Below are 15800 nucleotides of genomic sequence, written 5' to 3' on the forward strand. Positions count from 1 at the left end.
ACATTTGTTTACCTTGCTGCCGATGAATTGCTTCCCATTTATCCCAGACCTTTTTGAATGCTTGGGCCTCGACCCATTTGGAAAAATAGTCAGTCATGAATAGTACAAATTGAGCTTTACCGCGTGTCCATGGCAGGGGACCGATGATGTCCATCCCCTATTTCATAAATGGTCATGGGGACAGGACCGAGTGTAGTAGCTCCCCCGACTGATGGATCATCGGTGCGTATCTCTGGCAGCCGTCGCATTTTCATACAAAGTCTTTCACATTCTTCTCCATTTCGGTCCAATAATAGCCAGCCCTGATTAATTTCCGAACCAAAGATTCTTCCCCCGAATGGTCCCTGCAAGTGCCTTCGTGAACTTCTCTCAAGGCGTACTTGGTATCTCCCAGCCCCAAGCATCTAGCTAACGGGTCGTCGAATGTTCTTCTGAACAATGTCCCTTCGACCAAGCTAAATCTGGCAGCCTTGGTACGTAGGGCTCTCGATTCTTTACAATCCGAGGGCAGTTTCCCAGTTTTCAAGTAGTCTATGTACTTGTTCCTCCAATCCCATGTTAAACTCATTAAGTTTACTTCGGCATAACCTTCTTCTACCACAGACTTCATAAGTTGTACGACTGTTCCTGAACTGAATTCATCATCATCAATCGATGACCCCAAGTTAGCCAGAGCATCAGCCTCGCTATTTAATCTCGGGGCACGTGTTGTAGGGTCCATTCCTTGAATTGATGTAGCATTAACTGTAACTTGTCTAAATACCTTCACATTCATTCCTTTTTTACTTCAAACGCCCCATTGACTTGATTTACCACAAGAATGGAATCACACTTAGCTTCGACCACCTCGGCCCCAAGGCTTTTAGCCAATTCAAGACCTACAATCATGGCCTCATACTCGGCCTCATTGTTAGTCAATTTCACAGTTCTAATAGACTGTCTAACTACATTTATCGTAGGGGGATTCAGCACGATACCGAGCCGGGACCCATTTGCATTTGAGGCATCATCCGTAAAAAGGGTCCAAATTCCCGAGGAAGTCCCCGAGGCTAACAATAATTCTCTTTCGAATTCGGGCACTAAGGTCGGTGTAAAGTCAGCCACGAAGTCGGCCAAAATTTGAGATTTTATGGCAGTTCAAGGTCGATATTCGATACCGTACCCACTAATTTTGACGGCCTATTTGGCCAACAGACCCGATAGCTTGGGCTTGTACATGATGTTCCTCAGTGGGTAAGAGGTTACGACATATATGGGGTGACATTGAAAGTACGGTTTCAATTTTCTGGAGGCGCTTAGCAAAGCGAACGCCAATTTTTCTAGATGAGGATACCTTGTTTCTGCCTCGCCAAGAGTCCTACTAACATAGTAAATGGGGAATTGCGTGCCTTCCTCTTCCCGGACTAAGACTCCACTTACCACCACCTCTGAAACCACCAAGTAAAGGTACAACTGTTTATCCTCCTTCAAAGTATGGAGTAGGGGGGACTCGAGAGTACCGTTTGAGTTCTTCCAAAGCTTGTTGGCATTCCGGATTCTAGGAAAAGTTATTCTTCTTCTTTAATAGTGAGAAGAATCGATGGCTTTTGTCCGAGGACCTCGATATGAATCGGCCCAAGGCAGCTATACGCTCGATCAGCCTCTGAACGGCCTCGACGTTGTCCACTACGGTGATGTCTTCTATGGCTTTGATTTTATCGGGATTGATCTCGATCCCTCGATTGGATACCATGACCCCAAGGAATTTTCCGGATCCGACCCTGAATGCGCACTTTTTTGGGTTCAACATCATATTATATTTCTTTAATATGTTGAAGGTTTTCTGCAAATGTTTCAGATGGTCCTCTACTCGCATGGACTTGACTATCATGTCGTCAATATAAACTTCCATTTATTTTCCTATATGTTCTTCGAACATATAGTTTACTAGGCGTTAATAGGTGGCACTGTCGTTCTTTAATCCGAATGGCATTACATTATAATAATAGGTGCCGAACTTAGCTATAAAGGAAGTTTTTTCTTGATCACCCGGGTCCATCTGAATTTGGTTGTACCCGGATTAGGCATCGAGAAAACTGAGTATCTCGTACCCATCCATCGTGTCGATCATCCGATTGATGTTAGGCAAAGGAATAGAATCCTTAGGGCATGCCTTGTTTAGATCTTTATAATCTACACACATTCATAGATTATTTCCTTTTTTAGGTACTACCACTACATTGGCTAACCAGTCCGGGTACATAACTTCCCGAATGGATCCTATTTTAAGGAGTTTAGATACCTCGTCCTTGATAAAAGCGTGCTTGACTTCGAACTGCGGTCTCATTTTCTGCTTAACCAGATGGAACTTCGGGTCCAAACTTAGCTTATGAGTGGTTACCTCCGGCGGGATCCCTGTCATGTCAAGATGGGACCAAGGGAAACAATCTATGTTAGCTATAAGAAATTCAATGAGTTTTTGCCTAAGCTCGGGAGTTAACCCCGTGCCCAGGTATACCTTCCGGTCGGGCAGGTGTTAGATCAATATGACTTGCTCCAGCTCCTCGACCGTCAATTTAGTAGCATTGGAATCATCGGGAGCAATGAATGACTTAGGAACTCCGTAATCATCCTCCATGCGTACTCCTCGGTCTTCCTTCCTGGTCGGCTCTGTGTTCTTTGATGTCGAGATCACGGGCACTGGGATCACCTCGTCGACCACGAACATTTCTTTTGTGGCCGGTTACTCTCCATAGATCATCTTAATTCCTCCCGGCGTAGATTACTTTAGTTCCTGGTGCAGTGTTAAGGGTACTTCCCTCATATTGTGAACCCATGGCCTTCTAAATAAGGCGTTATACCTTATGTCCCCTTCGATCACGTAGAATTTTGTATCTTGAATTGTCCTGGCAGTATTCACTGGCAAGGTTATTTCTCCCTTAGTAGTTTCGCATGCCATATTAAATCAATTCAACACCCGGACCGCCGGTACTATTTGATCTTATAACATCAGCTCGACGACCCTCGATCTGATAATGTTGGTCGAGCTTTCTGGATCAATCAACACACGTTTAACCCGAGATTTGTTGATAAGTACGGATATAAAAAGTGCATAATTATGAGGTTGTACGATGCCTTCAACATCCTCGTCGCTGAACGAATTAGTTCCCTCCGGAATGTAATCTTGGGTGCGCTTTTCCCTAGTAATGGATACTTTAGTGCACTATATCATTGGTCTCTGGGGGACATCAACCCCTCCAATGATCATGTTGATGGCGTGCTGAGGTTCTTTTTGTTCGGTGTGTTTGTTGGAGTCCCTGTTTCTGAAATGGTTTTAGGCTCGATCACTCATAAATTTTCAGAGATGCTCGTTATTGAATAGCCGGGCGACCCCTTCTCTCAACTGTCGGCAGTCCTCGGTCATGTGGCCATGAGTGCCATGATATTTACACATCAGGTTAGGATCCATATGGGTAGGGTCAGACTGTAATGGTCAAGGCCACTTGGTTTCCTTGATGCGCCCGATGGCTGATACGATGCTGGCTGCATTGACATTGAAGTTATACTCTGATAATCTTGATGCTTCCCTTCCCCCGTGAGGCATGTCAAAACCATTTTTGCCCATCAGACCTCAGCTATTGGGCCCTCGATCGCCTCTCTTTTTATTCCCTGTAGAGTTGTGCCAAGACTCGTTCCCCTTCGATCTGCATTGTATGGTTGGTACCGATATCAGACCGGCCTTGATTCATGATCGACGACTCTCTTAGGCATGTCGTCAGTTATGATGGGATAAACGGACCCAGAAGGGGCTTTGAGTTGGTCGTCCTCGACTATGAATTTTGACTGGTACCTGTTGTGGATGTCGGCCCAAGTTACCGTCGGGTACTCTACCAAGTTTTCTTAAGCTGCTGCGAAGCCAAAGAGCTTCGGGGGTTAAGTCCCTAGGTGAATGCCTGAATGGCTCTATCGTCCGTAGCCGGAGGTAAATCCATCTATTCCATTTGAAATCTTAACACGAACTCCCTGATCATCTCGTTGTCCCTTTGCTTAACCTTGAAAAGATCTGATTTTCTGGTCTTGACCTTGATGGCACCGACATGAGCCTTTACAAAGGGATCCGCGAGCATAGGGAACGAATCAATGGAATTTGGGGGTAAGTTGTGGTACCATATCATTGCTTCATTTGACTAAGTTTCCCCAAACTTCTTTAATAACACTGACTCGATCTCGTCTCCTTCCAAGTCGTTACCTTTGATGGCGTATGTGTAGGAGGTCATATGCTCATTCGGATCTGTGGTTCCGTTATATTTTGGAATATCGGGCATATGAAACCTTTTCGGGATTGGCGTTGGTGTCACTCTTGGAGTAAAGGTTTTTGGATAAATATTTTGGAGTTCGAGCCTTTTAATATCGGGGGTGCTCTTGGGATTGGATCGACCCGATAAGTATATATCTCCACCTTCTTATCGTTAGCCTCAATTTTCTTTTCACCTGACTCCACACGTTTCGTTAATGCTTCAAGCATTTTTATCACTTCGGGACTGACACCGAGCTCAGTTCCAGCCGGCCTTTCGGCTATCTGCTCATTTCTTTGGGTGATTTCCCGGGATGGTTCGGGCTCAACTCTGCTGGGGGTGCGGCTTTGATTTTGCAGCTATGCTATCGCCGCCTGTTGAGGCTGCTACATTTTGAAAATCACTTGTAAGCCGACTCCGTTGCCTTCACCTTCGGGCACTCCTTGAGCCGTTGGTCGGGCTCCTCCAAAAATGTTGTTCTCGGGGTCGATAGGCAGGTTCGTGTAATTGGCCACATGCGAGTTAGCATCGATTGGATGTGTAATTGGAACTCTATTGGGATCAGCAAGGGACACCTCATTGCTAAGTACCAGATTGTTGTTTTCGCTATGATGGCCAGATTCAGGCTCGGCGTTTAAGTGAGCAAACTGAGGATTTGACATTTTTAAACAGACATGAAATTGTGACCTTAAAGAACAAGTATAAAATAGAGTGTGCTATGGAGATTTATATCAAACCACCACTATTATCCTTAGTTCCATGGTGGGTGCCAAACTATTTACCCTTAAATTGGATAATAATTGAATTAATACGTGGCTTTAAGGATAAGTGGATTGATTCAATACAAGTAATCAAGAATGTTAGATAAACGAATTAAAGATGAGATAGATAACCAAACCAGTTGTGACTTTGACTCCGGGCTCAGATTTTAGCTTAACAATAGTTTTGCCCTCAACTGAACTCTCGATTCGAAGCCAAATACGTATGAAGAACTATGATTAAAATAAGAACCTTTCAATAGATAGAAAGCAGAGAAATAATTTTATATTGCCTTGATATGCTTGTTACAATGAGTATTGAATTAAAAAACTTTCCCTTTATATAGTAGGAGAATTTCATCCCTAATACAACTCTAAAAAGGGTAAAACAAATCCTCATTGATCATGAATTACTGATATGCTATCGATGTCGGGCGATATTCGCACCGTGATATTCGGTTGGATGTGGATATCATGATTTTCTATTAGTCGAGTGCAACCGTTCGTAGTGCTTTTCGAGGTTTAGGAGCTCGCTTTGGGTTCGGGGATTGTTGTCTTACCAGGACCGGTGGCAAACACTCCGTTCAGCCCCTGGTACGAGAAGTCCCCGGCTTCGATTCTGATCCCATACATTCATGTCTTCGCTTCGTTTAACTGACCGGGAAATCGAGGTATATGTTACCCCCGGTTTTACCCGTATACAAGTTGCATAGAGTATTCCTTCCTAGTTTCATGTAACTAATGATCCAATCTCCTTGACTGTTTTTGATGACTCCGTCTATTCCCCAAACCCTAGGATTTCCTAAACATGATCCATCAATGTTAGTTTAAGGGATTCCCTTTAAGGAGGGGTTCTATTTCACAGAAATTATAAAGTTGTCCTGTTTTGCGAAGTGATTACTGATTGCATGATGAGCCTCCACTGCCTTGGCAATGGTGTTATTCACTGAGGTTAAATCATGCCTGTTTTGACTAGTAGAGGACTAACAAGTTTAACCAACTTCCGAAGGACACATTTGACTAAATAACTCATACATTTATTTTTATATTTTCATATTTCATTTGACAATTATTGCAAATTTATATGTGTAAATTAAGGATTTAGATGAAAACAAATAATATAGATTAATTACAACTACAGATTGTTGAGATGAATATGGTCTGTAGACATCGAAATTTTAGCGGATCAAACCCATACATAATTTGGGCTAAATCCTAAATTCAAGACACTAAAAGACGACTCTTGAAATTTTAGGAGTCTATTAAGGTTGCTTGGAGGCTACTCTACTAAAACCCTAACTTGGTGGATACTCTACCCTAACCCTAGGCCACTCCTATAAAAAGGGTTACATATTTCCTTAGAAAAGGATCTCTCAAAAATGGAGATCATCTCAGAAATTTCATAAACTCTCGGAATATGCACAAAATATCAAATACACAATCTCTAAAATTCCATAAAACTCTTGGAATATTCATTAAGAGATCAAAACATGTCAAATATATCTTGCTCAAAGTTCTAGCAACATTCAAGATCCAAATGGAGTATTGCTACATGCTTCTTGATCATCAAATACATCAATGAGATGCATATCATCCTACATTTGAGAAATACGCTGCTAAGGCCCTCGAATTACGGATAACAAATCGGAGGAAAGAATCAAGGGATAAACAGAGTTATAACCCTCAATGTTTATCAATAAAATTATTTTTTCTTTATAGTTGTTTGTGATTGTAGTTTTATCTTTCTGCACAAATTTGTTGCAAACAAATTGGCATACCCAATAGGACCAGTTCTGCCCTTCATCTCTTCCTCCCACAAATCGAAAACTACAAGTTTCAAAATCATATGTTGTGATGGTCGAGTACTTCAAGTCTCGTCTTCGAGTTTTGGCAAACCTACACCCCGACAAACCTTGAAGTAGGGGGCATTTGTAGACATAAAAATTTTAGCGGACCAAGCTTATACAAAATCTGGACTAAATCCTAAATTCAAGACACTAAAAGACGACTCTTGAAATTTTAGGAGTCTATTAGGGTTGCTTGGTACTCTACCAAAACTCTAACTTGGTGGCTACTCTACTATAACCCTAGGCCACTCCTATAAAAAGGGTTACATATTCCCTTAGAAAAATATCTCTCGAAAATGGAGATCATTTCAGCAATTTCATAAACTCTCGGAATATGCACAAAGAGATCAAATACACAATCTCCGAAATTCCATAAAACTCTTGGAATATTCATTAAGATATTAAAGACATGTCAAATATGTCTTGCTCAAAGTTCTAGCAACATTCAAGATCCAAATGGAGTGGTGCTACATGATTCTTGATCATCCAATACATCAAGGAGATGCATATCATCCTACGTTTGAGAAATACTCCGCTAAGGCCCTCGAATTACGGATAACAAATTGGAGAAAAGAATCAAGGGATAAACAGAGTTGTAACCCGCAATGTTTATCAATAAAATTATTTTTTCTTTATATTTATTTGTGATTGCAGTTTTATCTTTCTGCATAAATTTGTTACACAAATTAGTTCCATTGCTGGGATCTCCGTTTATCTTTCTGCACAAATTAGTTGCAAGCAATTTGGCACGCCCAGAGGGACCAGTTCTGTCTTTCATCTCTTCCTCCTGCAAATCGAAAACTACAAGTTTCTAAATTATTTGTTGTGATGGTCGAGTATTTCAAGTCTCGTCTTTGAGTTTTGGCAAACTTACACCCCTACAAACCTTGAAATATGGGGCATTTGTAGAAATCAAAATTTTAGCGGATCAAGCCTATACAAAATTTGGGCTAAATCCTAAATTCAAAACACTAAAAGACGGCTCTTGAAATTCTAGGAGTCTATTAGTGTTGCTTGGAGGCTACTCTACCAAAACCCTAACTTGGTGGCTACTCTACCCTAACCCTAAGCTACTCATATAAAAAGGGTTACATATTCCCTTAGAAAAGGATCTCTCGAAAATGGAGATCATCTCAGCAATTCCATAAACTCTCGGAATATGCACAAAGAGATCAAATACACAATCTCCGAAATTCCATAAAACTCTTGGAATATTTATTAAAAGATCAAAACATGTCGAATATGTCTTGCTCAAAGTTCTAGCAGCATTCAAGATCCAAATGTAGTGTTGTTACATGCTTCTTGATCATCAAATATATCAAGAGATGCATATCATCCTATGTTTGAGAAATACGCTGCTAAAGCCCTCGAATTATGGATAATAGATCAGAGGAAAGAATCAAGAGATAAACAGAGTTGTAACCCGTAATGTTTATCAATAAAATTATTTTTTCTTTATAGTTATTTGTGATTGCGGTTTTATCTTTCTGCACATTTGGTTCTGTTGCCGGGATCTCCATTTATCTTTCTGCACATATTTGTTACACCAAATTGGCACGCCCAGTGGAACCAGTTCTGCCCTTCATCTCTTTCTCCCGCAAATTAAAAACTACAAGTGTCAAAATCATCTGTTGTGATGGTCGAGTACTTCAAGTCTCGTCTTCGAGTTTTGGCACATGTACACCTCGACAAACCTTGAAGTAGGGGCATTTGTAGACATTAAAATTTTAGCGGATCAAGCGCATATCAAATTTGGGCTAAATCCTAAATGCAAGACACTAAAAGACGACTCTTGAAATTGGAGTCTATTAGGGTTGCTTGAAGGCTACTCTATCAAAACCCTAACTTGGTGGCTACTCTACCTTAACCCTAGGTCACTCATATTCCATTAGAAAAGGATCTCTCAAAAATGGAGATCATCTCAGCAATTCCATAAACTCTCGGAATATGCACAAAGAGATCAAATACACAATCTTCGAAATTCCATAAAACTCTTGGAATATTCATTAAAAGATCAAAACATGTCGAATATGTCTTGCTCAAAGTTCTAGCAGCATTCAAGATCCAAATAGAGTGCTGCTACATGCTTCTTGATCATCAAATACATCAAGAGATGCATATTATCCTACATTTGAGAAATACGCCGCTAAGGCCCTCGAATTACGATTAACAAATCGGAGGGAAGAATCAAGGGATAAACAGAGTTATAACTCGCAATGTTTATCCATAAAATCCTTTTTTCTTTTATAGTTATTTGTGATTGTAGTTTTATCTTTCTGCATAAATTTGTTATAAACATGATCATTTCATCTTTAATCAGAAGTATTGGATTTGAATTATGAGAAAGAAAAAAAAAACTAGATAAAATTCCCGGACAACCATTTTTTAGTCCATATAATGGAAAATAGTCACTGTCACTAAGTATCTGAAATTTCACTTGTGAAAATTAAAACTCAATGACAATGGCTGTTTCTCAATTTAAAAGTTAAAAGGTGGCCAGCCGCACTATTACTACGAAAAATTCTTAGTAGGTAAAGCGCCCTCTTAGTAAGCCTTATGTCGTGCACATCCAAATTTATTGGGTCCATGCAAATAATGAACACCTAATAACTAGGGGCATATTTAGGTTAAAGGTTATGTGCTCACGTGAACTCATGCTCCTCTCCATAAATCATGTATAATAATATTATGTATCTTCAAAATACTTAAATATATGTGCATGCACTTAATTTTAAAGACTCATGTAGTGCAATAATTATTGGGTGCACATCTACAAGTAAAATTGGTGATTTAAATCACATTCCGAACGGTCTTATTTTCAATACGGAGTATAGATATATACGTGGAAATTCAAAAATAATATAATTTTGAATCTTTATTTTTAAAAGTATAATGGGTTTATGGTAAAAGTTTAAAGTTAAACCTGTCAAATGTAGAACTAGATTTACCTCTTCACAATAATGCACTCATTCTCTTGAAATCCTGAATCCGCCTTTGCGAGTAACAAACTAAAATAAATGATTACTAGAATATGTTAAACAAATACTTTACTAATAATTAAAATTACTAAAAATCCTTTTTCAGATGTGTATAAAAATTTTCAACAACAAAAATAATATAGACCATGTAATAGTAGCTCTTTTTAAAAGGATAGAAGATGCTTGGCAACGCCAATCCATAAATTTTTGTCATGACGCAAACTACCACAAGCCTTTTCCTCTACTTTTTGAAGGAATCTCTGTTTCTTTCTCATTCATACATCCCAATTGCTAGATGACAAAAAGAGTTCCTTGTGACCCAACCAACTGCAATTGCCACTAAAATAACTTCTTGGGCTGTTGGCCACGTCATTTTTCTTACTCAAAATTAGGCAAATATCGGTAAGCCTTGATGGCTGATTTCATGCCTTAGTTTCTCTCCATTTTCCTTATCCCACAATCACCACACTACAATATTCCACGTAACAATGAAACCCCTCCACCCTTCTCGTACCCAACCCAGAAAAAGGGAATAATAATAGAAAGACACAAAAATATCTTGAGAATGTCATAAGTTCTAAAGTTTACTAGCAAAATATTTAAGTGCAAGTTTACCAAAGGATTTCCTCGTATGAAGGAGAGGAAGAACCCGCTCTAAAAAATATTAGTCACAATTCGAACTAAATTTAGTCTGTCGTGTATTATTTTTCCTTGATTTGCATTAGTACAAAAGTATATGAGTGATATTTATTTTCTTAAGTTTTTTGCTTAACATCATTGGCAAATTAATCAATTGACGCGTTTCCTGATCGTAGGCAAGTTCTTCCTTCAAAAGTTCTTTAGAACATATTCATATTTTTATAAGAAAGTTCTCCCAAAATCACTCGCATCAAAGGGGGAATTATGCCAATTTTTTTTGAATATGAACATTCAAGAAGAAGAAAAAGAAGAAGCAACATCACTGAGTGAAGTGGAAATAAATTTCCATTAAGAAAGAATATGAATTACAGTTACAGTTGCTTTTTCTCACTTGAATCAGTAATCAATAAAAGCTTAAAACTTGCTATTTCTCCCTAATCGCCAAATACAAAGTCTGATCTCTTTAAAATACGTACTACAGCCCTTCAGACCATTCTGATAACACCTGCTTCTTCTCTCTTGAATGAAGAGCTCAAATGCCCAAAAGGGTCATACAAAATAAGGCATAAAATTCCTTTCTTCTACAATTGTTTAGTGTAATTGAAATAGAAAATCTCTCGTAAAAAGTGGGAAGGCAAACGGGTTACGGTCTGTGATTCGTCTTGTACAATTTCCTATTCGTTTCTATATATGCAACTCTTGTCGATAGTGGCGAATCTACATTAAACACAACAGGTTCGACAGAAACGACTGCGTCTAACTTGGAGTATATGTGTATGAGAAAAAATAATCTGCATTTAGTTCTAACTCTAAATCCTGAATTTCCCACTGTTTGTAGAATTTCTATCTGGAAAGTGAGCAAGGATTCACAGGTGACGGGTATGCAATGGATCTTTTGAGGAATTGTTTTTGCTTGTCATCAGCAAAACAAAGCACAGAATCAATACATATCTCAAGAGCAGAGGGGGGTTGAACAGGAACAATATCCTGTAGCTTTGCATACTCTGAAATTAGGTGATACATATAATCATATATCCGATCAATACTTAAACTCTCCATAAAGTCTTGTCCTGCTTTTCCAATGGCTTCAGCCTATTCAGCCAAAAAAGAATAACGGAAAAAAGTATAAAGACATTGGTAAATAAAAGAGACAAACGAAAATCCCAACCAATTTAAGAGAGATTCTTAAATCAAACATGGACTAGTGTAAAGCTTGCGACAAATTGCAAGCAGAAAGACTAAAGAAGATATCAAGAAACCTAAAAGACTTCCTCTCGACAAAGAACTGAACTTAGCAGCTATCCAAGAACTGTTGAATGTAGGTCACTAGTCATCCTATTAAAGAAATTGATTTGTTATTAACATATTTCTATGCATAATAATCAGAGACGTATCCAACCGTGGGCTCGGTACAACTCAGTGTTTTAGGGTTAAATCCTATATATGAGTGTGCAAAATACAAATACAAATAGATTTAGATATACATTTCAGAACACATAACGTCACTACCATAATCTTGGGGCAAAAACATACCTCCGATGGATTTGCATTACCCCAATCAACCGCAGCCTTTATTGATGGGCATAAATCAAAAGGAGGAATTGGCCAGTAATTTTTCTTTGGAATCAGACCACGACTAAAGAAATCCTGATACTGTGGGCTGATTATCAGGGGAAGAGAACCACATGCTAGAATATACTTCAAGCTCACTGACCATGCATATCCTTCTGCATAAATCTTGTACCTGCATTATTAACAATATAATTGAATATAAGGAATGCAATTTTCTCTGTTGAATTCGAGATTTAAAGTCAATGACTTTTACTCTTCACTATACGTGCCAAATTTTACCCCCCTCTCACACACACACGACGACATATATATATATATATATAAATCCGAGTTCAATGGAATAGGTCGACCAGCTACCAAAGTAGAGATAGAATAAAGGCATTAATGAACTATTGCCACATGGAATTTCATAGAACAATATGACAAGCAAATTATAAAGATTGATCCTAGAAAGTCTCAACATCAAGCAAGAAATCTTTGGTGCCTCAAATTAAAATACCGAGTAGTCAGGATCCAAAACTCGAATTCGCAAATGACAACCCAAGAATGTTGCAAGCTCACCTATGATTACATTGCTTTGATAGCTTGGACTTCTCAAATCCAACCTTTGCTTCTTCTGCCCAATCCTATATCCATATCATAATGTACAATTTGTAGTTAAGAAAACAAAGGGATTCAAAAGAAAAAATGAAACATAAATAGAAAACAAGTACTATTAGTTATAATGAAACTATTAAGAAAGTTCACATTAAAATGTCTAGTCATGAACCTGCCGCATAATTTGTGCTCTCCACATTTGAGTGTCATTGCAATTGAGCAACTCTGTGCGAATCGGAGAAACAACATCTGGATTTCCTTTCCAGTATGCTACCGGGATCTTCCTTACCCAACTTCGAGATTTTGAACCATTTTTGATGCTTTTAAATTCTTCTTCCCATGGTCTTATGTTTATTTCAGACCTGAAAAATAATCACCCAACATATAAATTGAAACAGAGGGAATATAATTTGTGGCATGAGAAAGAAACACAATTTCCCACTGTTTCCAGATTAGTTCACTAATAATTCAGCATGTGTTAGAGGTTTAAGTTAATAACATAAAGGGTGCACACTACAACTCTAATATTTCAGCATGTGTTAGCCAATATTTTATTTTGGGAACCTTCATATGAGTCTTTTTTTTTTTATTAATAATCCAATATAAAGGTTCTAAATTAGCTCGTGAATATGATGGATAAATACCAATAACTTGAAGACGCAACCTGCTATATCAGCAGCAGTTCAACCAAGACAAATCATTTTATAATAATCCATTTCTAATAATGTTAGAAAAACATTAACCTAAAGTAAGCAAAGCCACACAATTCCTCTGAGCACTTTGTATGTACTAAGTAACTTAAGTTATGGTTGTGGCGGACATAGTATGGATTCTGCAGTTTCGACATAATTCACTGCTTTTGGTTCAATCTTATGTGTGCACGCAAAAAATAAGTGTAGATAAAATTAGATATTATGTATTTCAAAATTTTCATTTTCAGCTCAAAATTCGTGGTGTCTAAATTATGAATCTGCCACTGCATTATAGACTTATCATATTTTGGATGAAAATAGATGTGCAATGAAATGATATGATCCTACATGCTCCAAATGTAGTTCGCATCAGAATAAAAGAAGCTTCAAATTCTTACCAGCCCCAGAAAGACCAATCTGGAAACGGTATATCAAAATGCTGCGGTGTGGTACAGTACCGAAACAACGGCAAAGGCATTGAAGAATGCTCAGTTCGATTAATAATAGGTTTGTCCATGCAATCAAACATCAAATCAACATCTGGAACCTTTCCAGGATATCTCCTAAGTAACTGTAATATTCCCCAGATCGTGAACATAGCCCTACTCTGTACACAAGCATAGTAAAAATCTACAAATAATTTGCCACCAACAATAACAACTCTAAAAGCTGCAAACTTCTGTGCCTCCATTACATGGTTCATAGAAATCCTGGACTTGGTCCATGGTTCAAGGTCATAACGTATGCTCCTGAAAAATTCTGGGCAAGTTTTCGATTCAGAGGTTTTCGATTTGGATGCAGAGTTGCTATTTTGAGGAACGGTGACACGACCCGGGCAGCTAAGATAAGAGCATCCTATGATCTTGGAAGCCTTTGAAACAGTGGATTCTTCATCGAAGGATTTTGTAGGAAATACATGCCACGGCGTTGGCTCTAAGTTGTGACCCACAATGGTTTTTGTCTGAGAAATTAAGTTGTCAACCTAAGCATAAGAAAAGAAAATACAATGACAATAATAAGAATGCCATGCCATCATAAGTTAGAAAGAACATTGATATTTATAGAACGTCTCAAAAAAGAAACTGGCCCGGACACCACACTTAACATAAACAAAAGTATATAAAGATGAAGGATGAGGACCTCGAAGAAGAGGAGAAGAGCAAGGAAGAGGAAAGCAAAGAAGATAACGTAGCGAGGAAGGAAAAATGGCCGACGACTATGTCTTGAAAGTATCCCCATTGAAGCTATTTAGCTTGTCTCAGATTGAATTGCTCAATAATATTCATGTCCATGATACTTAACTTTGAGTTAATTGTAATTAGTTGATCTTTATTTTTTTGTGCTTCTTGATCTCTGCCCTTTGCCTTTCTTTCTCACACTATAATTGTTGCATGGCTGAGGGATTGCCTCCCGTACACTACCAATGTGGAAAACCAACAGTATTTAAGGCCCCCACTAATATGAAATGTACTACATTATTATATGATATACTATATAATTTATATTTATATAATTATTAATAAAGGATTTCAAATTTTAACATTTTTTTTTAAATTTGGTAGATATAGGATTGAGTGAGTTAATTAGATATAAAAAAATTCTCATTAAATTAAATAATATTTTTACTTTCTCATCAATTCTATTTTTATTTCCGCTCTTTTTTCCCGTAATTTTGCTTTCTAATTTCAACTCAGATTCTCTAAATTAGCTATTCATTTTTGTCATATTTGATTGATCCATAGATAATAAAGCAACTTCTTTTGTATCTATCTATTTAATTAAGAAATTCTCGAAGCAAGTGTCGCAAGGTTCAAAGTTCCATGAATACTAGGCTCACCCCTTTTTCATTTTCACTTAATACTATATCTTTGTAGGTCAAAACCATGTAGGCTTTTTTTTATATTTCATTATTATATAAATTTTATGAAAGAAAGTTTAAGCGTCTTTTAATATATTATGATTTTAGGTCACAGCAGTGCCCCACGAACATTATATTCAACCACTTTTATTCATATCTGGTAACTGAATAACCCACTCATTACTTTTTAATATTCTTTGTCATTGTAGTCTTCTCTTAATTTAGACTCTATAAAACTTGATTGAGAACGTCACAAGTGGACAGATGGCTCAAGGGGGAGGCTAGTAACACCTTACTTTAAGCCTCAAAATTTTGAAGCCCCAAAAATTTTATAGTGAATTTTACAATTTATTTTAATTTAAACAATACTAAAGTTTACAGAAAGAATTTAAAAGTATAAAATTTGTGTAAAAAGAAAAGAAAGAAAGACTTCTACTCCTAAACAATAAAAAAAATTAGAACTTTGAATTAAACGGCTTAAATCTTCATACTAGTAAATATAGTTTTGTACAATAATATCAAAGATAATATATTGTAAATACATGCCTAACATCTTAGTTATTTAAATTGCCCTTACTAATATAA

General features: G+C 37.8%; 2 protein-coding genes across 2 annotated transcripts; both read right to left on the bottom strand.

The window, feature by feature from the left end:
* Nucleotides 1–250: 250 nt before the first annotated feature.
* LOC138894267 (uncharacterized) lies at nt 251–775 on the bottom strand. The gene has a single exon (XM_070178951.1). It carries the CDS (start codon nt 773–775, stop codon nt 251–253), a length of 525 nt encoding a protein of 174 aa, XP_070035052.1.
* Nucleotides 776–10823: 10048 nt separating this feature from the next.
* Nucleotides 10824–14770, bottom strand: LOC104094418 (uncharacterized). The gene is made up of 6 exons (XM_009600350.4): nt 14498–14770; nt 13756–14339; nt 12838–13027; nt 12630–12694; nt 12030–12240; nt 10824–11588 (listed from the first exon to the last, which is right to left on the bottom strand). Exons 1-6 carry the CDS (start codon nt 14594–14596, stop codon nt 11340–11342), a joined length of 1398 nt encoding a protein of 465 aa, XP_009598645.1. The 5' UTR covers nt 14597–14770; the 3' UTR covers nt 10824–11339.
* Nucleotides 14771–15800: the final 1030 nt, after the last annotated feature.

The sequence above is a fragment of the Nicotiana tomentosiformis genome, chromosome 6 (genome assembly GCF_000390325.3).
Source record: "Nicotiana tomentosiformis chromosome 6, ASM39032v3, whole genome shotgun sequence".
In the NCBI taxonomy this organism is placed as follows: Eukaryota; Viridiplantae; Streptophyta; class Magnoliopsida; order Solanales; family Solanaceae; genus Nicotiana; species Nicotiana tomentosiformis.

Coding starts and splice junctions, on each gene's coding strand:
- LOC138894267 (XM_070178951.1), bottom strand. CDS start 775: ATGAATGTGAAGGTATTTAGACAAGTTACAGTTAATGCTACATCAATT.
- LOC104094418 (XM_009600350.4), bottom strand. CDS start 14,596: ATGGGGATACTTTCAAGACATAGTCGTCGGCCATTTTTCCTTCCTCGC. Junction 12,695..12,837: donor GAGCACAAATTATGCGGCAG/GTTCATGACTAG, acceptor ATATGGATATAG/GATTGGGCAGAAGAAGCAAA. Junction 11,589..12,029: donor GTAATGCAAATCCATCGGAG/GTATGTTTTTGC, acceptor TTGGCTGAATAG/GCTGAAGCCATTGGAAAAGC.